Below are 25,811 nucleotides of genomic sequence, written 5' to 3' on the forward strand. Positions count from 1 at the left end.
CCAATGGACAGTGCACTGTGGGTGTTAGCCCCTCCCCCCCAGTGGACAGTGAGCTGTGGGTATTGTCCCTCCCCCCTAGTGAACAGTGTGCTGTGGGTATTAGACCCACCCCCCCAAGTGGACAGTGAGCTGTGGGTATTGGCCCCTCCCCCAATGGGTAGTGCACTGTGGGTATTAGCCCCTCCCCCCAGTGGAGAGTGAGCTGTGGGTATTGTCCCTCCCCCCTAGTGGACAGTGAGCTGTGGGTGTTAGCCCCTCCCCCCTTAGTGGACTGTGAGCTGTGGGTGTTAGCCCCTTCCCCTAGTGGACAGTGAGCTGTGGGTATTAGCCCCGCCCCCCGTCCCCCCAGTGGACAGTGTGGGTATCAGCCATCCCCCCCCAGTGGACAGTGAGCTGTGGGTGTTAGCCCCTCCCCCAGTGGACAGTGATGGTATTAGCCCCTTCCCCCTCCACCAGTGGACAGTTTGGGTATTAGTCCTTCCCCCACTCCCTCAGTGGACAGTGAGCTGTGGGTATTAGCCCCTCCCCCCATGTACAGTGAGCTCTGGGTATTAGCGCCGCCCCCGAAGTGGACAGTGAGCTGTGGGTATTAGCCCCTCCCCCCAGTGGACAGTGAGCTGTGGGTATTAGCCCCTCCCCCCAGTGGACAGTGAGCTGTGGGTATTAGCCCTTCCCCCCCAGTGGACAGTGAGCTGTGGGTATTAGCCCCTCCCCCATGTACAGTGAGCTGTGGGTATTAGCCCCTCCCCCCCAGTGCACAGTGAGCTGTGGGTATTAGACCCTCCCCCCTCCCCCCAGTGGACAGTGAGCTGTGGGTATTAGCCCCTCTTCCCTCCCCCCCAGTGGACAGTGAGCTGTGGGTATTAGCCCCTCCCCCCGTCTCCCCAGTGGACAGTGAGCTGTGTGTATTAGCCCCTCCCCCAGTGGACAGTGAGCTGTGGGTATTAGCCCCTCCCCCCAGTGGACAGTGTGGGTATTAGCCCCACCCCCTACCCCAGTGGACAGTGTGGGTATTAGCCCCTCCCCCTCCCCCAGTGGACAGTGTGGGTATTAGCCCCTCCCCCCTCCCCCAGTGAGCTGTGGGTATTAGCCCCTCCCCCCTCCGGACAGTGTGCTGTGTGTATTAGCCCCTCCCCCTCCCCCAGTGGACAGTGAGCTGTGGGTATTAGCCCCTCCCCCCCAGTGGACAGTGTGGGCATTAGCCCCTCCTCCCCTCCCCCCCAGTGGACAGTGTGGGTATTAGCCCCTCTCCCCAGTGGACAGTGAGCGGTGGGCATTAGCCCCTCCCCCAGTGGACAGTGTGGGTATTAGCCCCTCCCCCCAGTGGACAGTGTGGGTATTAGCCCCTCCCCCCAGTGGACAGTGTGGGTATTAGCCCCTCTCCCCAGTGGACAGTGAGCGGTGGGTATTAGCCCCTCCCCCCAGTGGACAGTGTGGGTATTAGCCCCTCCCCCCAGTGGACAGTGTGGGTATTAGCCCCTCCCCCAGTGGACAGTGTGGGTATTAGCCCCTCCCCCCAGTGGACAGTGTGGGTATTAGCCCCTCCCCCCAGTGGACAGTGTGGGTATTAGCCCCTCCCCCCAGTGGACAGTGTGGGTATTAGCCCCTCCCCCCCAGTGGACAGTGTGGGTATTAGCCCCTCCCCCCCAGTGGACAGTGTGGGTATTAGCCCCTCACTAACAGCATGTAGTGAGGGATTGAGGCTATATCATTGGACCTGACCTGGAATGAGGTGCAAACACTCTGAAACAAGAAGACAAGGACACTCTACAACAGTTAATGTTTATTTAACAATCCAGTATTAATCAAAACAATATGACATTGATAAATCGATGAAAAGCTACCTCAAACGTTTGCCTATTTTCTTTATCAGCACCTGTCTGAAGTGGACATTTTGCCATTGTGGCTAAATAAGTTGAATCTGATTGTGAAGAACTTTATTTTTTCAAAACTGGGATCAGTAATGACAGAGAGCGACCTCACAGATTGTACCCCAGTCCATCAACTCCAAATCCATTGATGTTCCTCCCCTCCTCATTCCATCTTCCAAAATTCAGATTGTCACAGATCCTGCATTAATTTGTTGCTGTTCCTGCCACCACCCGCCCTTTCCGTTTACAAACACACGTGCCGGCCAACGTTTCAACCTTGGATCTCCCAGATGCAGGAGATTTTGAACAGGAACTTGCAGAATATCACAGCAAACAGTCTCTGGAAAAAACAGGAGGGATGGGGATGTTGGTCACGATGAACAACCTGTCACCTTATTTTAGCGAAAGTAGCCGAATGGAACTTACAAACCCCCAGCGGTCAGCACGATGCTACTGAGGTGAAATTAAATTAGTTTGATTCACCTGGGATTGGCTGGGAAGAAGGCAGTTTGATGAGCTTTCCGTTGCTTTGAGGCAAGTTCTGCGGCAGACACAATGGGCAGAATGTACGCCTTTTTTTAACAATGTGTCAAATAGGGTGGGAAAACTGGCGGCGGCTGCAGTGTCGAGGGGATTTTCCCGGGATGGGGTGTGTGTATCCAAGTGGCTGCAGCTTGGAGGGGATTTTCCCGGGATGGTGCGTGTATGTATACCAGTGGCTGCAGTGTTGAGGGGATTTTCCCTGGATGGTGTGTGTGTTTCCCAGTGGCTTCAGCTTGGAGGGGATTTTCCCGGGATGGTGTGTGTATCCCAGTGGCTGCAGTGCAGAGGGGATTTTCCCGGGATGGGGTGTGTGTATCCCAGTGGCTGCAGTGTCGAGGGGATTTTCCCGGGATGGGGCGTGTGTATCCCAGTGGCTGCAGTGTCGAGGGGATTTTCCCGGGATGGTGTGTGTATCCCAGTGGCTGCAGTGCAGAGGGGATTTTCCCGGGATGGGGTGTGTGTATCCCAGTGGCTGCAGTGTCGAGGGGATTTTCCCGGGATGGTGTGTGTCCCAGTGGCTGCAGTGCAGAGGGGATTTTCCCGGGATGGTGTGTGTCCCAGTGGCTGCATTGTCGAGGGGATTTTCCCGGGATGGTGTGTGTCCCAGTGGCTGCATTGTCGAGGGGATTTTCCCGGGATGGTGTGTGTCCCAGTGGCTGCATTGTCGAGGGGATTTTCCCGGGATGGTGTGTGTCCCACTGGCTGCAGCTTGGAGGGGATTTTCCCGGGATGGGGTGTGTGTATCCCAGTGGCTGCAGTGTAGCGGGGATTTTCCCGGGATGGTGTGTGTATCCCAGTGGCTGCAGTGTCGAGGGGATTTTCCTTGGATGGTGTGTGTATCCCAGTGGCTGCAGCTTGGAGGGGATTTTCCCGGGATGGGGTGTGTGTAATCCAGTGGCTGCAGTGTAGCGGGGATTTTCCCGGGATGGTGTGTGTATCCCAGTGGCTGCAGTGTAGAGGGGATTTTCCCGGGATGGTGTGTGTATCTCAGTGGCTGCAGTGTCGAGGGGATTTTCCCGGGATGGTGTGTGTCCCAGTGGCTGCAGCTTGGAGGGGATTTTCCCGGGATGGGGTGTGTGTATCCCAGTGGCTGCAGTGTCGAGGGGATTTTCCCGGGATGGTGTGTGTCCCAGTGGCTGCAGTGCAGAGGGGATTTTCCCGGGATGGTGTGTGTCCCAGTGGCTGCAGTGTCGAGGGGATTTTCCCGGGATGGTGTGTGTCCCAGTGGCTGCATTGTCGAGGGGATTTTCCCGGGATGGTGTGTGTCCCAGTGGCTGCAGTGTAGAGGGGATTTTCCCGGGATGGTGTGTGTGTCCCACTGGCTGCATTGTCGAGGGGATTTTCCCGGGATGGTGTGTGTCCCAGTGGCTGCAGCTTGGAGGGGATTTTCCCGGGATGGGGTGTGTGTATCCCAGTGGCTGCAGTGTCGAGGGGATTTTCCCGGGATGGTGTGTGTATCCCAGTGGCTGCAGTGTAGAGGGGATTTCCTTGGATGGTGTGTGTATCCCAGTAGCTGCAGCTTGGAGGGGATTTTCCCGGGATGGAGTGTGTATCCCAGTGGCTGCAGCTTGGAGGGGATTTTCCCGGGATGGGGTGTGTGTATCCCAGTGGCTGCAGTGTAGCGGGGATTTTCCCGGGATGGTGTGTGTATCCCAGTGGCTGCAGCTTGGAGGGGATTTTCCCGGGATGGAGTGTGTATCCCAGTGGCTGCAGCTTGGAGGGGATTTTCCCGGGATGGTGTGTGTATCCCAGTGGCTGCAGTGCAGAGGGGATTTTCCCGGGATGGGGTGTGTGTATCCCAGTGGCTGCAGTGTCGAGGGGATTTTCCCGGGATGGTGTGTGTCCCAGTGGCTGCATTGTCGAGGGGATTTTCCCAGGATGGTGTGTGTCCCAGTGGCTGCATTGTCGAGGGGATTTTCCCGGGATGTTGTGTGTCCCAGTGGCTGCAGTGTAGAGGGGATTTTCCCGGGATGGTGTGTGTCCCAGTGGCTGCAGCTTGGAGGGGATTTTCCCGGGATGGGGTGTGTGTATCCCAGTGGCTGCAGTGTAGCGGGGATTTTCCCGGGATGGTGTGTGTATCCCAGTGGCTGCAGCTTGGAGGGGATTTTCCCGGGATGGAGTGTGTATCCCAGTGGCTGCAGTGTAGAGTGGATTTTCCCGGGATGGTGTGTGTATCCCAGTGGCTGCAGCTTGGAGGGGATTTTCCCGGGATGGTGTGTGTATCCCAGTGGCTGCAGCTTGGAGGGGATTTTCCCGGGATGGAGTGTGTATCCTAGTGGCTGCAGTGTAGCGGGGATTTTCCCGGGATGGTGTGTGTATCCCAGTGGCTGCAGCTTGGAGGGGATTTTCCCGGGATGGTGTGTGTATCCCAGTGGCTGCAGCTTGGAGGGGATTTTCCCGGGATGGTGTGTGTCCCAGTGGCTGCAGTGCAGAGGGGATTTTCCCGGGATGGTGTGTGTCCCAGTGGCTGCAGTGTCGAGGGGATTTTCCCGGGATGGTGTGTGTCCCAGTGGCTGCATTGTCGAGGGGATTTTCCCGGGATGGTGTGTGTCCCAGTGGCTGCAGTGTAGAGGGGATTTTCCCGGGATGGTGTGTGTGTCCCACTGGCTGCATTGTCGAGGGGATTTTCCCGGGATGGTGTGTGTCCCAGTGGCTGCAGCTTGGAGGGGATTTTCCCGGGATGGGGTGTGTGTATCCCAGTGGCTGCAGTGTCGAGGGGATTTTCCCGGGATGGTGTGTGTATCCCAGTGGCTGCAGTGTAGAGGGGATTTCCTTGGATGGTGTGTGTATCCCAGTAGCTGCAGCTTGGAGGGGATTTTCCCGGGATGGAGTGTGTATCCCAGTGGCTGCAGCTTGGAGGGGATTTTCCCGGGATGGGGTGTGTGTATCCCAGTGGCTGCAGTGTAGCGGGGATTTTCCCGGGATGGTGTGTGTATCCCAGTGGCTGCAGCTTGGAGGGGATTTTCCCGGGATGGAGTGTGTATCCCAGTGGCTGCAGCTTGGAGGGGATTTTCCCGGGATGGTGTGTGTATCCCAGTGGCTGCAGTGCAGAGGGGATTTTCCCGGGATGGGGTGTGTGTATCCCAGTGGCTGCAGTGTCGAGGGGATTTTCCCGGGATGGTGTGTGTCCCAGTGGCTGCATTGTCGAGGGGATTTTCCCAGGATGGTGTGTGTCCCAGTGGCTGCATTGTCGAGGGGATTTTCCCGGGATGTTGTGTGTCCCAGTGGCTGCAGTGTAGAGGGGATTTTCCCGGGATGGTGTGTGTCCCAGTGGCTGCAGCTTGGAGGGGATTTTCCCGGGATGGGGTGTGTGTATCCCAGTGGCTGCAGTGTAGCGGGGATTTTCCCGGGATGGTGTGTGTATCCCAGTGGCTGCAGCTTGGAGGGGATTTTCCCGGGATGGAGTGTGTATCCCAGTGGCTGCAGTGTAGAGTGGATTTTCCCGGGATGGTGTGTGTATCCCAGTGGCTGCAGCTTGGAGGGGATTTTCCCGGGATGGTGTGTGTATCCCAGTGGCTGCAGCTTGGAGGGGATTTTCCCGGGATGGAGTGTGTATCCTAGTGGCTGCAGTGTAGCGGGGATTTTCCCGGGATGGTGTGTGTATCCCAGTGGCTGCAGCTTGGAGGGGATTTTCCCGGGATGGTGTGTGTATCCCAGTGGCTGCAGCTTGGAGGGGATTTTCCCGGGATGGTGTGTGTATCCCAGTGGCTGCAGTGTCGAGGGGATTTTCCCGGGATGGGGTGTGTGTTTCCCAGTGGCTGCAGTGTAGAGGGGACGTGTGTGTGTGTGTGTGTGTGACTGTGTGTGGCAGGGGGGTGGGCTTGGGCAAGGGATGGGCTGGGGTGTGGAGCCTTTAAAAAGTGCAGTGGTCAGAAATTGCCGTTTAAAATTATTGTCCGCCAAACCTGATTTCCTGAGTTGGTACCGGAACAAAGGAAAAATGAATTATTAGAATGTCACTCCTGACAGAATGGGCAGCTCTCAAAACCCAGCCAAAGGTGGGATTCAGCAACTCATGGTCCGAGAAACGAGGCAAACTCCAACCAATTTCTGCACAATGCTTTCAATGAAATGAAATGAAATGAAATGAAAATGCAAATCGCTTATTGTCACAAGTAGGCTTCAAATGAAGTTACTGTGAAAAGCCCCTAGTCGCCACATTCCGGCGCCTGTTCGGGGAGGCTGGTACGGGAATTGAACCGTGCTGTTGGCCTGCCTTGGTCTGCTTTCAAAGCCAGCGATTTAGCCCTGTGCTAGGAGTGCACACTTTGGAACACTGTGCCAAGCCAAAACATCAAAGCAGTTGAGAAGATGCCAAGAGGACTCACAAAGCGATAGCACACCATGGGCGAGGTCAAAGATCCTGGCACTTCATTCTGGAATGTGGCCATCTTGTTTCTTTGCCATCTCGCAAACTCTAAATTGGACAACGGGGCCTGCGGTACGCTCTTAATGGACAAAGGACGGTAGCTGAGACACGTCTAGCTGTGGATAACGGACACCAGTTTGTGAGTCTGGAGGAATGACTTACAGTCTTCTCAATGATCCTGAAAGCATCAAGGGATGGTGGAAAACACATCTTTGAGCTGATGCACATAACCCATAACCAGTCTTGTTCTTTCTTGAGCAGAGATGCCTCTGTACCCTCAACATCCTCAAACCGGCAGAGGACATCAAGCCAATCGCACTGGTAAATAATTCGGAACTGCAAGTTCGCAAGTGCTGCAAAAAGAAAGATTTTTCGGCTGGCACGTCAGCTCTTAACTGTTCTCTCTCTTTGCAGAGCAGGTTCATCTACTATCATTAGAGGGGCCAGAAGTCCCTCATTGGTCAGGCCAGTGTAATGGATCTGCCCAGTAATGGGTAGAAATCTGCCTAGTAACAGCAGTAAGTAACATGACGGTAACGAGAGATTTCCACCTGCGCACACAGACAGCAGAAACCGTACGGTTAGAGCAGGCGCAGGTAATGTGGTTCTAGACAGGGCACTAGTGGGGAGGTGTTCAGGTATGTACAAGATCCCCCAAAATGCTGCCGAGATATTTTTCTGTGCTTTTGAGTAAATAGTTTAACAGATGAAATAAAGAACAAAGAACAAAGAAATGTACAGCATAGGAACAGGCCCTTCGGCCCTCCAAGCCTGCGCCGACCATGCTGGGTGCGTATCCCTCTATTCCCACCCTATTCATGTATTTGTCAAGATGCCCCTTAAATGTCACTATCGTCCCTGCTTCCTCCACCTCCCCCGGTAGCGAGTTCCAGGCACCCACTACCCTCTGTGTAAAGAAACTTGCCTCGTACATCTACTCTAAACCTTGCCCCTCTCACCTTAAACCTATGCCCCCTAGTAATTGACCCCTCTACCCTGGGGAAAAGCCTCTGACTATCCACTCTGTCTATGCCCCTCATAATCTTGTAGACCTCTATCAGGTCGCCCCTCAACCTCCGTCATTCCAGTGAGAACAAACCAAGTTTATTCAACCACTCCTCATAGCTAATGCCCTCCATACCAGGCAACATTCTGGTAAATCTCTTCTGCACCCTCTCTAAAGCCCCCACAGCCTTCTGGTAGTGTGGCGACCAGAATTGAACACTATACTCCAAGTGTGGCCTAACTAAGGTTCTTTACAGCTGCAACATGTCTTGCCAATTCTTATACTCAATGCCCCGGCCAATGAAGGCAAGCATGCCGTATGCCTTCTTGACTACCTTCTCCACCTGTGTTGCCCCTTTCAGTGACCTGTGGACCTGTACACCTAGCTCTCTCTGACTGTCAATACTCTTGAGGTTCTACCATTCACTGTATATTCCCTACCTGCATTAGACCTTCCAAAATGCATCACCTCACATTTGTCTGGATTAAACTCCATCTGCCATCTCTCCGCCCAAGTCTCCAGACAATCTAAATCCTGCTGTATCCTCTGACAGTCCTCATCGCTATCCGCAATTCCACCAACCTTTGTGTCGTCTGCAAACTTACCAATCAGACCAGTTACATTTTCCTCCAAATCATTTATATTATATAAATGGCCAGCAGACATTTGGACACTAATCTTGCAGGCTAAATTTGTAGGTAGGGCTACTGTAGTGGCTGTGTCCTTGTCGGAGGAAGGATCTGGGGACTACGAGACAGCGAAGAAAGTGAAACGGATGTTTATGAGCTGGTGCTGGAGCTTTACAGACCAAGGTTTCGAGCTTTAAGAAAACAGTCTGGACAGACTTACACTGCATTCGAAAGGTTAACAAAGTCATTTTGATAGGTGAGTGCGAGCAATGAATATAGAAGAGCGAGAATTCTGTTGCAGGAAGGTAAAGACTCTGAACTCAGGAATAGTCCCGGGCAACTGGAGGATTGCAAATGTGATGACGTTGTTTAAGAAATGGATAAAGGATAACGCAGCAAACTACAGACCTGTCAGCTTGACATGAATCGTGGGAAAACTGATGGAGGCCATAATACGGGATAAGATAAGTATACACTTAGAGAAAAATAAGTTAATACTATACAGTCAACATTGCTTTGTCAAGGGCAGGTCATGTGTGGCAAATTTAATTGAGTTCTTTGACGAGGTATCACAGGCAGTGGATGAGGGTAGCGCTGTGGATATTGTATATTTGGACTTTCAGAAAGCATTTGAAACAGTGCCACATGGCAGGCTGGTTAGCAAATTAAAAATGTTTGTGATTGATGTGTCCTTGGCAGGGTGGATTAGAAGTTGGCTCAGAGATAGGAAACAGAGGGTTGGTACAGATGGCCATTTCTCAGGCTGGAGACCAGTTGAAACTGGTGTTCGCCAGGCTCAGTGTTGGGATCCTTTTTCTGATTTATATCAATGATTTAGAAGTGGGTGTTGAGGGCAAAATCTCTAAATTTGCAGATGATACTAAGCTCGGGAGAATAGTGAATTGTGAGGATGACGCTGAGCGACTTCAGAGGGACATTGACCAGTTGGCCAAATGGGCAGACACCTGGCAGATGAACTTCAACGCAGCGAAATGTGAGGTAAGGCATTTTGGAGAAGAAACACGGGGAGACAATACCGGCTCAATGGTACAGCTTTGAGGGGAGTCCGGGAGCAGGGCGACCTCGGGGTTCAAGAGCATAATTCTCTGAAGGTGGCCAGACAAGTTGAAACAGTTGTTAAGGTATAGGATCCTTCAGTTTATAGAACATAGAACATGACAGCGCAGTGCAGGCCCTTCGGCCCTCGATGTTGCGCCGACCTGTGAAACCACTCTAAAGCCCATCTACACTATTCCCTTATCGTCCATATGTCTATCCAATGACCATTTGAATACCCTTAGTGTTGGCGAGTCCACTACTGTTGCAGGCAGGGCATTCCACGCCCTTACTACTCTCTGAGTAAAGAACCGACCTCTGACATCTGTCCTATATCTATCTCCCCTCAATTTAAAGCTATGTCCCCTCGTGCTAGACATCACGATCCGAGGAAAAAGGCTCTCACTGTCCACCCTATCCAATCCTCTGATCATCTTGTGTGCCTCAATTAAGTCACCTCTTAACCTTCTTCTCTCTAACGAAAACAACCTCAAGTCCATCAGCCTTTCCTCATAAGATCTTCCCTCTATACCAGGCAACATTCTGGTAAATCACCTCTGCACCCTTTCCAATGCTTCCACATCCTTCCTATAATGCGGTGACCAGAATTGTACGCAATACTCCAAATGCGGCCGCACCAGAGTTTTGCACAGCTGCAACATGACCTCATGGCTCCGAAACTCAATCCCTCTACCAATAAAAGCTAACACACTGTACGCCTTCTTAACAACCCTCTCAACCTGGGTGGCAACTTTCAGGGATCTATGTACATGGACACCGAGATCTCTCTGCTCATCCACACTGCCAAGAATCTTACCATTAGCCCAGTACTCTGTCTTCCTGTTATTCCTTCCAAAATGAATCACCTCACACATTTCTGCATTAAACTCCATTTGCCACCTCTCAGCCCAGCGCTGCAGCTTATCTATGTCCCTCTGTAACTTGTAACATCCTTCCGCACTGTCAACAACTCCACCGACTTTAGTGTCATCTGCAAATTTACTCACCCATCCTTCTACGCCCACCTCCAGGTCATTTATAAAAATGGCAAACAGCAGTGGCCCCAAAACAGATCCTTGTGGTACACCACTAGTAACTGGACTCCAGTCTGAACACTTCCCATCAACCACCACCCTTTGTCTTCTTCCAGCTAGCCAATTTCTGATCCAAACTGCTAAATCTCCCTGAATCCCATGCTTCCGTATTTTCTGCAGTAGCCTACCGTGGGGAACCTTATCAAACGCTTTACTGAAATCCATATACACCACATCAACTGCTTTACCCTCATCCACCTGTTTGATCACCTTCTCAAAGAACTCTATAAGGTTTGTGAGGCACGACCTACCCTTCACAAAACCGTGTTGACTATCTCTAATCAAATTATTCCTTTCCAGATGATTATACATCCTATCTCTTATAAACCTTTCCAAGATTTTTCCCACAACAGAAGTAAGGCTCACTGGTCTATAATTACCAGGGTTGTCTCTACTCCCCTTCTTGAACAAGGGGACAACATTTGCTATCCTCCAGTCTTCTGGCACTATTCCTGTAGACAAAGATGACTTAAAGATCAAGGCCAAAGGCTCAGCAATCTCCTCCCTAGCTTCCCAAAGAATCCTAGGATAAATCCCATCCGGCCCAGGAGACTTATCTATTTACACACTTTCCAGAATTGTTAACACCTCCTCCTTATGAACCTCAAGCCCGTCTAGTCTAGTAGCCTGAATCTCAGTATTCTCCTCGACAACATAGTCTTTTTCCTGTGTGAATACTGACGAAAAATATTCATATAGCACCTCTCCTATCTCCTCGGACTCCAAGCACAACTTCCCGCTACTGTCCTTGACTGGCCCTACTCTTACCCGAGTCATTCGTTTATTCCTGACATATCTATAGAAAGCTTTCGGGTTATCCTTGATCCTACCTGCCAAAGATTTCTCATGTCCCCTCCTGGCTCTTCTTAGCTCTCTCTTTAGGTCCTTCCTAGCTAACTTGTAACTCTCGAGCGCCCTAACTGAACCTTCATGTCTCATCTTTACTTAAGCCTCCTTCTTCCTCTTGACAAGTGTTTTGACTGCTTTAGTAAACCACGGTTCCCTTGCTCGACCACTTCCTCACTGCCTGACAGGTACATACTTATCAAGGATAAACAGAGGCAGAGAGGATAAAAGCAATGAAGTGATGCTACACCTCTACAAATCATTGGTTAGACCACATTTGGAGTATTGTGTTCAGTTCTGGGCACCTTATATTTTTTAAATAAATTTAGAGTATCCAATTATTTTTCTTTTCCAATTAAGGAGGAATGTAGCGTGGTCAATCCACCTAATCTGCACATCTTTGGGTTGTGGGGGTGAAACCCAGGCAGACACGGGGAGAATGTGCAAACTCCACACGGACAGTGACCCAGGGCCGGGATTCGAACCCGGGTCCTCAGCGCCACAGTCCCAGTGCTAACCACTGCGTCACATTCCACCCTCTTGGCACCTTATTTAAGGAAGGATGTTAAAGCCCTGGAGAGAGTGCAGAGGAGATTTACTGGAATGATACCAGGAATGAGGAATTTTAGATACAAGGAAAGATTGAGGAAATTGGGCTTGCTTCTCTGGTGCAGAGAAGATTAAGTGGCGGCCTTATTGTCGTGTTAAAATTCTGAACAATTTTGACAGGGTAAAGAAGGATATTCTGTTTCCACTGGTTGGTACGCCAGTGGCCAGGGGCCACAATTTCAAGATGGTCAGGGAGAGAGCTCGGAGATGGGCAGGAACATCTTTACTCAGGGAGTTGTTGGGGTTTGGAATGGGCTGCCTTGGAGAGTGGTGGGGGTGGATTCCACAGGAGGTTTCAAAACAGAGCTGAATATATATTTGAAAGTGATTAATTTGGAGGGTTACGGAGATGGGGCTGGGGAATGGGACAAGCTGGATAACTCTTTTGGAGGGGAGGTACATTGTGGACCCTTGGTGCATTGGGAGGGCACGAGGGGTCTATAACAGGTGGCACTTGGAGGGGTGTGCTGGTGAGTGCCAGGCTGTGCTGGAGGGTGCCAGGCTGTGCTGGAGGGTGCCAGGGTGTGCTGGAGGGTGCCAGGCTGTGCTGGAGGGTGCCAGGCTGTGCTGGTGGGTGCCAGGCTGTGCTGGGGTAGAAGTGCAGTGATGGGATATGGGGAGGGTGCGAGGTGCCAGCGCTGACCTGGTTCGGGCGGGACGGAGCTCGGAGGGAGGGGAGGGCAGGCGGAACTTATGCCGAGGTGCCAGTGTTAACTTACCCTCGTGGCCCAGTGGAGGTCGTTGGCCTTCTTTCTGCTCTGTACGGCGGTCCTCCTGGTCACACTTCCTGAACTGAGACCGCCGCCCATTGCCAGCCCTGCTGGTCGCTGCCTGAACTGAGACCGCTGCCCATTGCCAGCCCAGCTAGTCGCTGCCTGAACTGAGACCCGCTGCCCATTGCCAGCCCTGCTGGTCGCTGCCTGAACTGAGATCGCCGCCCATTGCCAGCCCTGCTAGTCGCTGCCTGAACTGAGACCCGCTGCCCGTTGCCAGCCCGGCTAGTCGCTGCCTGAACTGAGATCGCCGCCCATTGCCAGCCCTGCTGGTCGCTGCCTGAACTGAGATTGCCACCCATTGCCAGCCCGGCTAGTCGCTGCCTGAACTGAGACCCGCTGCCCATTGCCAGCCCGGCTAGTCGCTGCCTGAACTGAGACCTGCTGCCCATTGCCAGCCCTGCTAGTCGCTGCCCGAACTGAGACCCGCTGCCCATTGCCAGCCCTGCCAGTCGCTGCCTGAACTGAGACCCGCTGCCCGTTGCCAGCCCGGCTAGTCGCTGCCCGAACTGAGACCCGCTGCCCATTGCCAGCCCGGCTAGTCGCTGCCTGAACTGAGACCCGCTGCCCGTTGCCAGCCCGGCTAGTCGCTGCCTGAACTGATACCCGCTGCCCATTGCCAGCCCTGCTAGTCGCTGCCTGAACTGAGACCCGCTGCCCATTGCCAGCCCTGCTGGTCGCTGCCTGAACTGAGACCCGCTGCCCATTGCCAGCCCTGCTAGTCGCTGCCTGAACTGAGACCCGCTGCCCATTGCCAGCCCTGCTAGTCACTGCCTGAACTGAGATCGCCGTCCGTTGCCAGCCCTGCTGGTCGCTGCCTGAACTGAGACCCGCTGCCCATTGCCAGCCCTGCTGGTCGCTGCCTGAACTGAGACCCGCTGCCCATTGCCAGCCCTGCTAGTCGCTGCCTGAACTGAGACCCGCTGCCCATTGCCAGCCCTGCTGGTCGCTGCCTGAACTGAGACCCGCTGCCCATTGCCAGCCCTGCTAGTCACTGCCTGAACTGAGATCGCCGTCCATTGCCAGCCCTGCTGGTCGCTGCCTGAACTGAGACCCGCTGCCCATTGCCAGCCCTGCTAGTCGCTGCCTGAACTGAGACCCGCTGCCCATTGCCAGCCCTGCTGGTCGCTGCCTGAACTGAGACCCGCTGCCCATTGCCAGCCCTGCTAGTCGCTGCCTGAACTGAGACCCGCTGCCCATTGCCAGCCCTGCTAGTCGCTGCCTGAACTGAGACCCGCTGCCCGTTGCCAGCCCGGCTAGTCGCTGCCTCAACTGAGACCGCCGCCCATTGCCAGCCCGGCTAGTCGCTGCCTCAACTGAGACCCGCTGCCCATTGCCAGCCCTGCTAGTCACTGCCTGAACTGAGACCGCCGCCCATTGCCAGCCCTGCTAGTCGCTGCCCGAACTGAGACCCGCTGCCCGTTGCCAGCCCGGCTAGTCGCTGCCTCAACTGAGACCGCCGCCCATTGCCAGCCCGGCTAGTCGCTGCCTGAACTGAGACCCGCTGCCCATTGCCAGCCCGGCTAGTCACTGCCTGAACTGAGACCCGCTGCCCGTTGCCAGCCCTGCTGGTCGCTGCCTGAACTGAGACCCGCTGCCCATTGCCAGCCCGGCTAGTCGCTGCCTGAACTGAGACCCGCTGCCCATTGCCAGCCCGGCTAGTCGCTGCCTGAACTGAGACCCGCTGCCCATTGCCAGCCCGGCTAGTCGCTGCCTGAACTGAGACCGCCGCTCATTGCCAGCCAGGCTAGTCGCTGCCTGAACTGAGACCCGCTGCCCATTGCCAGCCCTGCTAGTCGCTGCCTGAACTGAGACCCGCTGCCCATTGCCAGCCCGGCTAGTCGCTGCCTGAACTGAGACCCGCTGCCCATTGCCAGCCCTGCTAGTCGCTGCCTGAACTGAGACCCGCTGCCCATTGCCAGCCCGGCTAGTCGCTGCCTGAACTGAGACCCGCTGCCCATTGCCAGCCCGGCTAGTCACTGCCTGAACTGAGACCCGCTGCCCGTTGCCAGCCCTGTTAGTCGCTGCCTGAACTGAGACCGCTGCCCGTTGGCAGCCCCGCTAGTCGCTGCCTGAACTGAGACCGCCGCCCGTTGCCAGCCCTGCTAGTCGCTGCCTGAACTGAGACCCGCTGCCCATTGCCAGCCCGGCTAGTCGCTGCCCGAACTGAGACCCGCTGCCCGTTGGCAGCCCTGCTAGTCGCTGCCTGAACTGAGACCCGCTGCCCGTTGCCAGCCCTGCTAGTCGCTGCCTGAACTGAGACCGCCGCCCATTGCCAGCCCTGCTAGTCGCTGCCTGAACTGAGACCGCCGCCCATTGCCAGCCCGGCTAGTCGCTGCCCGAACTGAGACCCGCTGCCCGTTGGCAGCCCTGCTAGTCGCTGCCTGAACTGAGGCCCGCTGCCCATTGCCAGCCCTGCTAGTCGCTGCCTGAACTGAGACCCGCTGCCCATTGCCAGCCCTGCTAGTCACTGCCTGAACTGAGATCGCCGTCCATTGCCAGCCCTGCTAGTCGCTGCCTGAACTGAGACCGCTGCCCGTTGCCAGCCCGGCTAGTCGCTACCCGAACTGAGACCCGCTGCCCGTTGGCAGCCCTGCTGGTCGCTGCCTGAACTGAGACCGCCGCCCATTGCCAGCCCTGCTAGTCGCTGCCTGAACTGAGATCGCCGCCCATTGCCAGCCCGGCTGGTCGCTGCCTGAACTGAGACCCGCTGCCCATTGCCAGCCCGGCTGGTCGCTGCCTGAACTGAGACCCGCTGCCCATTGCCAGCCCTGCTAGTCGCTGCCTGAACTGAGACCCGCTGCCCGTTGCCAGCCCTGCTGGTCGCTGCCTGAACTGAGATCGCCGCCCATTGCCAGCTCTGCTGGTCACTGCCTGAACTGAGACCCGCTGCCCGTTGTCAGCCCTGCTAGTCGCTGCCTGAACTGAGACCCGCTGCCCGTTGTCAGCCCTGCTAGTCGCTGCCTGAACTGAGACCCGCTGCCCGTTGGCAGCCCCGCTCGTCGCTGCCTGAACTGAGACCGCCGCCCATTGCCAGCCCTGCTAGTCGCTGCCTGAACTGAGACCCGCTGCCCGTTGTCAGCCCTGCTAGTCGCTGCCTGAACTGAGACCCGCTGCCCGTTGTCAGCCCTGCTAGTCGCTGCCTGAACTGAGACCCGCTGCCCGTTGGCAGCCCCGCTCGTCGCTGCCTGAACTGAGACCCGCTGCCCGTTGTCAGCCCGGCTGGTCGCTGCCTGAACTGAGACCGCCGCCTGTTGCCAGCCCTGCTAGTCGCTGCCTGAACTGAGACCCGCTGCCCATTGCCAGCCCTGCTGGTCGCTGCCTGAACTGAGACCCGCTGCCCATTGCCAGCCCTGCTAGTCGCTGCCTGAACTGAGACCCGCTGCCCGTTGCCAGCCCTGCTAGTCACTGCCTGAACTGAGACCCGCTGCCCATTGCCAGCCCTGCTAGTCACTGCCTGAACTGAGACCCGCTGCCCGTTGCCAGCCCTGCTGGTCGCTGCCTGAACTGAGACCCGCTGCCCGTTGTCAGCCCGGCTGGTCGCTGCCTGAACTGAGACCCGCTGCCCATTGCCAGCCCTGCTGGTCGCTGCCTGAACTGAGACCCGCTGCCCATTGCCAGCCCTGCTGGTCGCTGCCTGAACTGAGACCCGCTGCCCATTGCCAGCCCTGCTAGTCGCTGCCTGAACTGAGACCCGCTGCCCATTGCCAGCCCTGCTGGTCGCTGCCTGAACTGAGACCCGCTGCCCGTTGCCAGCCCTGCTGGTCGCTGCCTGAACTTAGACCCGCTGCCCATTGCCAGCCCGGCTAGTCGCTGCCTGAACTGAGACCCGCTGCCCATTGCCAGCCCTGCTGGTCGCTGCCTGAACTGAGACCCGCTGCCCGTTGCCAGCCCTGCTGGTCGCTGCCTGAACTTAGACCCGCTGCCCATTGCCAGCCCGGCTAGTCGCTGCCTGAACTGAGACCCGCTGCCCATTGCCAGCCCTGCTAGTCGCTGCCTGAACTGAGACCCGCTGCCCATTGCCAGCCCTGCTGGTCGCTGCCTGAACTTAGACCCGCTGCCCATTGCCAGCCCTGCTAGTCGCTGCCTGAACTGAGACCCGCTGCCCATTGCCAGCCCGGCTAGTCGCTGCCTGAACTGAGACCCGCTGCCCGTTGGCAGCCCTGCTAGTCACTGCCTGAACTGAGATCGCCGCCCATTGCCAGCCCGGCTAGTCGCTGCCTGAACTGAGACCCGCTGCCCATTGCCAGCCCCGCTCGTCGCTGCCTGAACTTAGACCCGCTGCCCATTGCCAGCCCTGCTAGTCGCTGCCTGAACTTAGACCCGCTGCCCATTGCCAGCCCTGCTAGTCGCTGCCTGAACTGAGACCGCCGCCCATTGCCAGCCCTGCTAGTCGCTGCCTGAACTGAGACCCGCTGCCCATTGCCAGCCCTGCTGGTCGCTGCCTGAACTGAGACCCGCTGCCCATTGCCAGCCCTGCTGGTCGCTGCCTGAACTGAGACCCGCTGCCCATTGCCAGCCCTGCTAGTCGCTGCCTGAACTGAGACCCGCTGCCCATTGCCAGCCCTGCTAGTCGCTGCCTGAACTGAGACCCGCTGCCCATTGTCAGCCCTGCTAGTCGCTGCCTGAACTGAGACCCGCTGCCCATTGCCAGCCCGGCTAGTCGCTGCCTGAACTGAGACCCGCTGCCCATTGTCAGCCCTGCGAGTCGCTGCCTGAACTGAGACCGCCGCCCATTGCCAGCCCTGCTAGTCACTGCCTGAACTGAGACCCGCTGCCCATTGCCAGCCCTGCTAGTCGCTGCCTGAACTGAGACCCGCTGCCCATTGCCAGCCCGGCTAGTCGCTGCCTGAATTGAGACCCGCTGCCCGTTGCCAGCCCGGCTGGTCGCTGCCTGAACTGAGACCCGCTGCCCATTGCCAGCCCTGCTAGTCACTGCCTGAACTGAGACCGCCGCCCATTGCCAGCCTGGCTAGTCGCTGCCTGAACTGAGACCCGCTGCCCATTGCCATCCCTGCTAGTCACTGCCTGAACTGAGACCCGCTGCCCATTGCCAGCCCTGCTAGTCGCTGCCTGAACTGAGACCCGCTGCCCATTGCCAGCCCTGCTAGTCACTGCCTGAACTGAGACCCGCTGCCCATTGCCAGCCCTGCTAGTCGCTGCCTGAACTGAGACCCGCTGCCCATTGCCAGCCCTGCTAGTCGCTGCCTGAACTGAGACCCGCTGCCCGTTGCCAGCCCGGCTAGTCGCTGCCTCAACTGAGACCCGCTGCCCATTGCCAGCCCTGCTAGTCACTGCCTGAACTGAGACCGCCGCCCATTGCCAGCCCTGCTAGTCGCTGCCCGAACTGAGACCCGCTGCCCGTTGCCAGCCCGGCTAGTCGCTGCCTCAACTGAGACCGCCGCCCATTGCCAGCCCGGCTAGTCGCTGCCTGAACTGAGACCCGCTGCCCATTGCCAGCCCGGCTAGTCACTGCCTGAACTGAGACCCGCTGCCCGTTGCCAGCCCTGCTGGTCGCTGCCTGAACTGAGACCCGCTGCCCATTGCCAGCCCGGCTAGTCGCTGCCTGAACTGAGACCCGCTGCCCATTGCCAGCCCGGCTAGTCGCTGCCTGAACTGAGACCCGCTGCCCATTGCCAGCCCGGCTAGTCGCTGCCTGAACTGAGACCGCCGCTCATTGCCAGCCAGGCTAGTCGCTGCCTGAACTGAGACCCGCTGCCCATTGCCAGCCCTGCTAGTCGCTGCCTGAACTGAGACCCGCTGCCCATTGCCAGCCCGGCTAGTCGCTGCCTGAACTGAGACCCGCTGTCCATTGCCAGCCCTGCTAGTCGCTGCCTGAACTGAGACCCGCTGCCCATTGCCAGCCCGGCTAGTCGCTGCCTGAACTGAGACCCGCTGCCCATTGCCAGCCCGGCTAGTCACTGCCTGAACTGAGACCCGCTGCCCGTTGCCAGCCCTGTTAGTCGCTGCCTGAACTGAGACCGCTGCCCGTTGGCAGCCCCGCTAGTCGCTGCCTGAACTGAGACCGCCGCCCGTTGCCAGCCCTGCTAGTCGCTGCCTGAACTGAGACCCGCTGCCCATTGCCAGCCCGGCTAGTCGCTGCCCGAACTGAGACCCGCTGCCCGTTGGCAGCCCTGCTAGTCGCTGCCTGAACTGAGACCCGCTGCCCGTTGCCAGCCCTGCTAGTCGCTGCCTGAACTGAGACCGCCGCCCATTGCCAGCCCTGCTAGTCGCTGCCTGAACTGAGACCGCCGCCCATTGCCAGCCCGGCTAGTCGCTGCCCGAACTGAGACCCGCTGCCCGTTGGCAGCCCTGCTAGTCGCTGCCTGAACTGAGGCCCGCTGCCCATTGCCAGCCCTGCTAGTCGCTGCCTGAACTGAGACCCGCTGCCCATTGCCAGCCCTGCTAGTCACTGCCTGAACTGAGATCGCCGTCCATTGCCAGCCCTGCTAGTCGCTGCCTGAACTGAGACCGCTGCCCGTTGCCAGCCCGGCTAGTCGCTGCCCGAACTGAGACCCGCTGCCCGTTGGCAGCCCTGCTGGTCGCTGCCTGAACTGAGACCGCCGCCCATTGCCAGCCCTGCTAGTCGCTGCCTGAACTGAGACCCGCTGCCCATTGCCAGCCCTGCTAGTCGCTGCCTGAACTGAGATCGCCGCCCATTGCCAGCCCGGCTGGTCGCTGCCTGAACTGAGACCCGCTGCCCATTGCCAGCCCTGCTGGTCGCTGCCTGAACTGAGATCGCCGCCCATTGCCAGCCCGGCTAGTCGCTGCCTGAACTGAGACCCGCTGCCCGTTGGCAGCCCCGCTCGTCGCTGCCTGAACTGAGACCCGCTGCCCATTGCCAGCCCTGCTAGTCGCTGCCTGAACTGAGACCCGCTGCCCGTTGGCAGCCCCGCTCGTCGCTGCCTGAACTGAGACCCGCTGCCCATTGCCAGCCCTGCTAGTCGCTGCCTGAACTGAGACCCGCTGCCCGTTGTCAGCCCTGCTGGTCGCTGCCTGAACTGAGACCCGCTGCCCATTGCCAGCCCTGCTAGTCACTGCCTGAACTGAGACCCGCTGCCCATTGCCAGCCCCGCTCGTCGCTGCCTGAACGGAGACCGCCGCCCATTGCCAGCCCTGCTAGTCGCTGCCTGAACTGAGACCCGCTGCCCATTGCCAGCCCTGCTAGTCGCTGCCTGAACTGATACCCGCTGCCCATTGCCAGCCCTGCTGGTCGCTGCCTGAACTGAGACCCGCTGCCCGTTGGCAGCCCTGCTAGTCACTGCCTGAACTGAGAGCGCTGCCCGTTGCCAGCCCGGCTAGTCGCTGCCCGAACTGAGACCCGCTGCCCATTGCCAGCCCGGCTAGTCGCTGCCTGAACTGAGACCGCCGCTCATTGCCAGCCAGGCTAGTCGCTGCCTGAACTGAGACCCGCTGCCCATTGCCAGCCCTGCTGGTCGCTGCCTGAACTGAGACCCGCTGCCCGTTGCCAGCCCTGCTGGTCGCTGCCTGAACTTAGACCCGCTGCCCATTGCCAGCCCTGCTGGTCGCTGCCTGAACTGAGACCGCCGCCCATTGCCAGCCCTGCTAGTCGCTGCCTGAACTGAGACCGCCGCCCATTGCCTGCCCTGCTGGTCGCTGCCTGAACTGAGACCCGCTGCCCATTGCCAGCCCGGCTAGTCGCTGCCTGAACTGAGACCCGCTGCCCATTGTCAGCCCTGCTAGTCGCTGCCTGAACTGAGACCGCCGCCCATTGCCAGCCCTGCTAGTCACTGCCTGAACTGAGACCCGCTGCCCATTGCCAGCCCTGCTAGTCGCTGCCTGAACTGAGACCCGCTGCCCATTGCCAGCCCGGCTAGTCGCTGCCTGAATTGAGACCCGCTGCCCGTTGCCAGCCCGGCTGGTCGCTGCCTGAACTGAGACCCGCTGCCCATTGCCAGCCCTGCTAGTCACTGCCTGAACTGAGACCGCCGCCCATTGCCAGCCTGGCTAGTCGCTGCCTGAACTGAGACCCGCTGCCCATTGCCATCCCTGCTAGTCACTGCCTGAACTGAGACCCGCTGCCCATTGCCAGCCCTGCTAGTCGCTGCCTGAACTGAGACCCGCTGCCCATTGCCAGCCCTGCTAGTCACTGCCTGAACTGAGACCGCCGCCCATTGCCAGCCGTGCTGGTCGCTGCCTGAACTGAGACCGCCGCCCATTGCCAGCCCTGCTAGTCGCTGCCTGAACTGAGACCGCTGCCCATTGCCAGCCCTGCTAGTCACTGCCTGAACTGAGACCCGCTGCCCATTGCCAGCCCTGCTGGTCGCTGCCTGAACTTAGACCCGCTGCCCATTGCCAGCCCTGCTGGTCGCTGCCTGAACTGAGACCCGCTGCCCGTTGCCAGCCCTGCTGGTCGCTGCCTGAACTGAGACCCGCTGCCCATTGCCAGCCCGGCTAGTCACTGCCTGAACTGAGACCCGCTGCCCGTTGCCAGCCCTGCTAGTCGCTGCCTGAACTGAGACCCGCTGCCCATTGCCAGCCCTGCTAGTCGCTGCCTGAACTGAGACGGCCGCCCATTGCCAGCCCTGCTAGTCGCTGCCTGAACTGAGACCCGCTGCCCATTGCCAGCCCTGCTAGTCGCTGCCTGAACTGAGACCGCCGCCCATTGCCAGCCCTGCTAGTCGCTGCCTGAACTGAGTCCCGCTGCCCATTGCCAGCCCGGCTAGTCGCTGCCTGAACTGAGACCGCCGCCCGTTGCCAGCCCTGCTGGTCGCTGCCTGAACTGAGACCCGCTGCCCATTGCCAGCCCGGCTAGTCGCTGCCTGAACTGAGACCGCCGCCCATTGCCAGCCCTGCTGGTCGCTGCCTGAACTGAGACCCGCTGCCCGTTGCCAGCCCTGCTAGTCGCTGCCTGAACTGAGACCCGCTGCCCATTGCCAGCCCTGCTTGTCGCTGCCTGAACTTAGACCCGCTGCCCATTGCCAGCCCTGCTGGTCGCTGCCTGAACTGAGACCGCTGCCCATTGCCAGCCCTGCTGGTCGCTGCCTGAACTGAGAGCCGCTGCCCATTGCCAGCCCTGCTAGTCGCTGCCTGAACTGAGACCGCCGTCCATTGCCAGCCCTGCTGGTCGCTGCCTGAACTGAGACCCGCTGCCCATTGCCAGCCCGGCTAGTCGCTGCCTGAACTGAGACCCGCTGCCCATTGTCAGCCCTGCTGGTCGCTGCCTGAACTGAGACCCGCTGCCCATTGCCAGCCCGGCTAGTCGCTGCCTGAACTGAGACCCGCTGCCCATTGCCAGCCCGGCTAGTCGCTGCCTGAACTGAGACCCGCTGCCCATTGCCAGCCCGGCTAGTCGCTGCCTGAACTGAGACCCGCTGCCCATTGCCAGCCCTACTAGTCGCTGCCTGAACTGAGACCCGCTGCCCATTGCCAGCCCTGCTAGTCGCTGCCTGAACTGAGACCGCCGCCCATTGCCAGCCCTGCTAGTCGCTGCCTGAACTGAGACCCGCTGCCCATTGTCAGCCCTGCTGGTCGCTGCCTGAACTGAGACCCGCTGCCCATTGCCAGCCCTACTAGTCGCTGCCTGAACTGAGACCCGCTGCCCATTGCCAGCCCTGCTAGTCGCTGCCTGAACTGAGACCGCCGCCCATTGCCAGCCCTGCTAGTCGCTGCCTGAACTGAGACCCGCTGCCCATTGTCAGCCCTGCTGGTCGCTGCCTGAACTGAGACCGCCGCCCATTGCCAGCCCTGCTAGTCGCTGCCTGAACTGAGACCCGCTGCCCATTGCCAGCCCTGCTAGTTGCTGCCTGAACTGAGACCCGCTGCCCATTGCCAGCCCTGCTGGTCGCTGCCTGAACTGAGACCCGCTGCCCATTGCCAGCCCTGCTGGTCGCTGCCTGAACTGAGACCCGCTGCCGATTGCCAGCCCGGCTAGTCGCTGCCTGAACTGAGACCCGCTGCCCATTGCCAGCCCTGCTAGTCGCTGCCTGAACTGAGACCCGCTGCCCATTGCCAGCCCTGCTAGTCACTGCCTGAACTGAGACCCACTGCCCATTGCCAGCCCGGCTAGTCGCTGCCTGAACTGAGACCCGCTGCCCATTGCCAGCCCTGCTGGTCGCTGCCTGAACTGAGACCCGCTGCCCATTGCCAGCCCTGCTAGTTGCTGCCTGCACTGAGACCCGCTGCCCATTGCCAGCCCTGCTAGTCGCTGCCTGAACTGAGACCCGCTGCCCGTTGCCAGCCCTGCTGGTCGCTGCCTGAACTGAGATCGCCGCCCATTGCCAGCCCGGCTAGTCGCTGCCTGAACTGAGACCCGCTGCCCATTGCCAGCCCGGCTAGTCACTGCCTGAACTGAGACCCGCTGCCCATTGCCAGCCCGGCTAGTCGCTGCCTGAACTGAGACCCTCTGCCCGTTGCCAGCCCTGCTGGTCGCTGCCTGAACTGAGACCCGCTGCCCATTGCCAGCCCCGCTAGTCACTGCCTGAACTGAGACCCGCTGCCCATTGCCAGCCCGGCTAGTCGCTGCCTGAACTGAGACCGCCGCCCATTGCCAGCCCTGCTAGTCGCTGCCTGAACTGAGACCCGCTGCCCATTGCCAGCCCTGCTAGTCGCTGCCTGAACTGATACCCGCTGCCCATTGCCAGCCCTGCTAGTCACTGCCTGAACTGAGAGCGCCGCCCATTGCCAGCCCTGCTAGTCGCTGCCTGAACTGAGACCCGCTGCCCATTGCCAGCCCGGCTAGTCGCTGCCTGAACTGAGACCCGCTGCCCATTGCCAGCCCGGCTAGTCGCTGCCTGAACCGAGACCGCCGCCCATTGCCAGCCCTGCTAGTCGCTGCCTGAACTGAGACCCGCCGACCATTGCCAGCCCTGCTGCTGATATTCCGGGCCCGTCGTGGGAACAAGGTGCCCTGTCCCGCCTCCACAGCGTCCATACTCTGGCCAGGGCGGCATTCCCGAAGCGTGGAGCAGGTCGGCATGTGTGCTGACTGGGAGCGAGTTGGGAGGGAGGCTGCCGGGCGCGAGTCTGGCCAACCAGCTGGCGGGACAGCCAGTACCAGCCTGAAGCTCATGGGGGAGCCGTTCAATATGGGCTGTGGTCTCGCTCGGTCGGCCGTCGGGAAAGACCCAGGAAGTCGCGCCCGATATGACACTGAACCTTTCCGTTAAATCGTGTCCGTTGTCTCAAACTGCTACGATATTGAGAGTGAGAATTAAACTGCTAATCCCTCATTCGTACAAAGCACCTTTTACACGTCTGTAAGTTATCTGACAGGGTGATGATGATGTACTGGTTTTGTGACTGAATTAGTAACAGAGGGACCCAGAGTGACCTGGATTCAAGTCCCACGGTGGCAAATGGTGAAAGTGGAATTGAATTTACAAATTGTGGAATTAAAAGTCTAAAGGTGGGTCAGGGATTCTCCGAATAATCCATCTGGCTGACTGGTGCCCAGGTCAATTGGGGATTGGTAATAAATGGCCCAGTTAGCAATACCCACATCCCAGCAATTAATTAAAAAATGTATTGCAAACTCACAGTTTTACCACAGTTTCCACCGCAACCTCTCCAATTGGTTTCAACCACGTAGAGGGAGATGTACTGGCAAGTGAAGAGGAGGAGGGGGAGGGAAAGAGATAGAGTGATAGTGAAATGAAAACAGGAAACCGGAAGAGGTGAGGAAGAGATTGGGAAGGGGAGAGAAGTGAGGAATAAGGTGAGGGAGTAGAATAGAAACCTTCAGAGACAGAAATAGGATTAAATGATAGGAAATGAGAGAGCGGCTGAGAGAAATGGAAGAGGGAGAGGTGGCGAAGCACATCCAGAATGTAACAGGCCCCACAAAATACATCCAGCCCACAGCAAAGAAATGGCATCGTTACCTCAGTGTAAACTGCATCAACCTGCAGCAATCCTCATCTTGTCCATAGCCGGCTTGTCCTTTTCTCAAGGTTCCATGTCTGCACTGTAAATAAAACGCATTTCATTAAATATATCAACAAGAGCAGGGATGTACTTCTGAGGCTGTATAAGGCTCTGGTCAGACCCCATTTGGAGTATTGTGCGCAGTTCTGGGCCCCGTATCTAAGGAAGGATGTGTTGGCCTTGGAAAGGGTCCAGAGGAGGTTCACAAGAATGATCCCTGGAAGGAAGAGCTTGTCGTATGAGGAACGGTTGAGGACTCTGGGTCTGTGCTCGTTGGAGTTTAGAAGGATGAGAGGGGATCTTATTGAAACTTACAGGATACTGCGAGGCCTGGATAGAGTGGACGTGGAGAGGATGTTTCCACTTGTAGGAAAAACTAGAAGCAGAGGACACCATCTCAGACTAAAGGGACGATCCTTTAAAACAGAGATGAGGAGGAATTTCTCCAGCCAGAGGGAGGTGAATCTGTGGAACTCATTGCCGCAGAAGGCTGTGGAGGCCAAATCACTGAGTGTCTTTAAGACAGAGATAGATAGGTTCTTGATTAATAAGGGGATCAGGGGTTATGGGGAGAAGGTAGGAGAATGGGGATGAGAAAATATCAGCCATGATTGAATAGCGGAGCAGACTCGATGGGCCGAGTGGCCTAATTCTGCTCCTACGTCTCATGGTCTTATGGTCCAAGGGCAACTCAGCTGGTGTACAAGGGCAGCACGGTGGCGCAGTGGGTTAGCACTGTGGCTTCACAGCGCCAGGGTCCCAGGTTCGATTCCCGGCTTGGGTCACTGTCTGTGCGGAGTCTGCACGTTCTCCCCGTGTCTGCGTGGGTTTCCTCCGGGTGCTCCGGTTTCCTCCCACAAGCCCCGAAAGACGTGCTGTTGTGTGAATCGGACATTCTGAATTCTCCCTCTGTGACCCGAACAGGCGCCGGAATGTGGCGACTAGGGGCTTTTCACAGGAACTTCATTGCAGCGTTAATGTAAACCTACTTGTGACACTAATAAAAATTACTAGTTTGAGGAGCTCTTAAAAGAGAGAGTGTAAAGGTTTAGAATCATAGAATCCTTACACTGCAGAAGGAGGCCATTCAGCCCATCTAGACTGCACCAAACCTCTGAAAGAACATTGA

General features: G+C 57.7%; 1 protein-coding gene across 6 annotated transcripts in view; it reads right to left on the reverse strand.

Moving 5' to 3' along the window:
- Window positions 1-1,766: 1,766 nt before the first annotated feature.
- The window catches only part of LOC140390589 (uncharacterized), a 149,741-nt gene continuing 125,696 nt past the window's right edge, over window positions 1,767-25,811 (reverse strand). For 5 of the 6 annotated variants that reach the window (XM_072475801.1, XM_072475798.1, XM_072475799.1 and 2 more), the window contains 2 exons: window positions 24,640-24,722; window positions 1,767-2,211 (listed from right to left, as the gene is read on the reverse strand). In XM_072475801.1, the coding sequence (XP_072331902.1) occupies window positions 24,673-24,722 (50 nt within the window). In that variant the 3' untranslated portion in view covers window positions 1,767-2,211; window positions 24,640-24,672. Of the gene's footprint in view, window positions 2,212-6,951; window positions 7,137-24,639; window positions 24,723-25,811 lie in introns of those variants that run through there. The other variant, XM_072475797.1, reaches the window with a different exon arrangement.

This window comes from Scyliorhinus torazame, chromosome 14, assembly GCF_047496885.1.
Source record: "Scyliorhinus torazame isolate Kashiwa2021f chromosome 14, sScyTor2.1, whole genome shotgun sequence".
Lineage (NCBI taxonomy): Eukaryota > Metazoa > Chordata > Chondrichthyes > Carcharhiniformes > Scyliorhinidae > Scyliorhinus > Scyliorhinus torazame.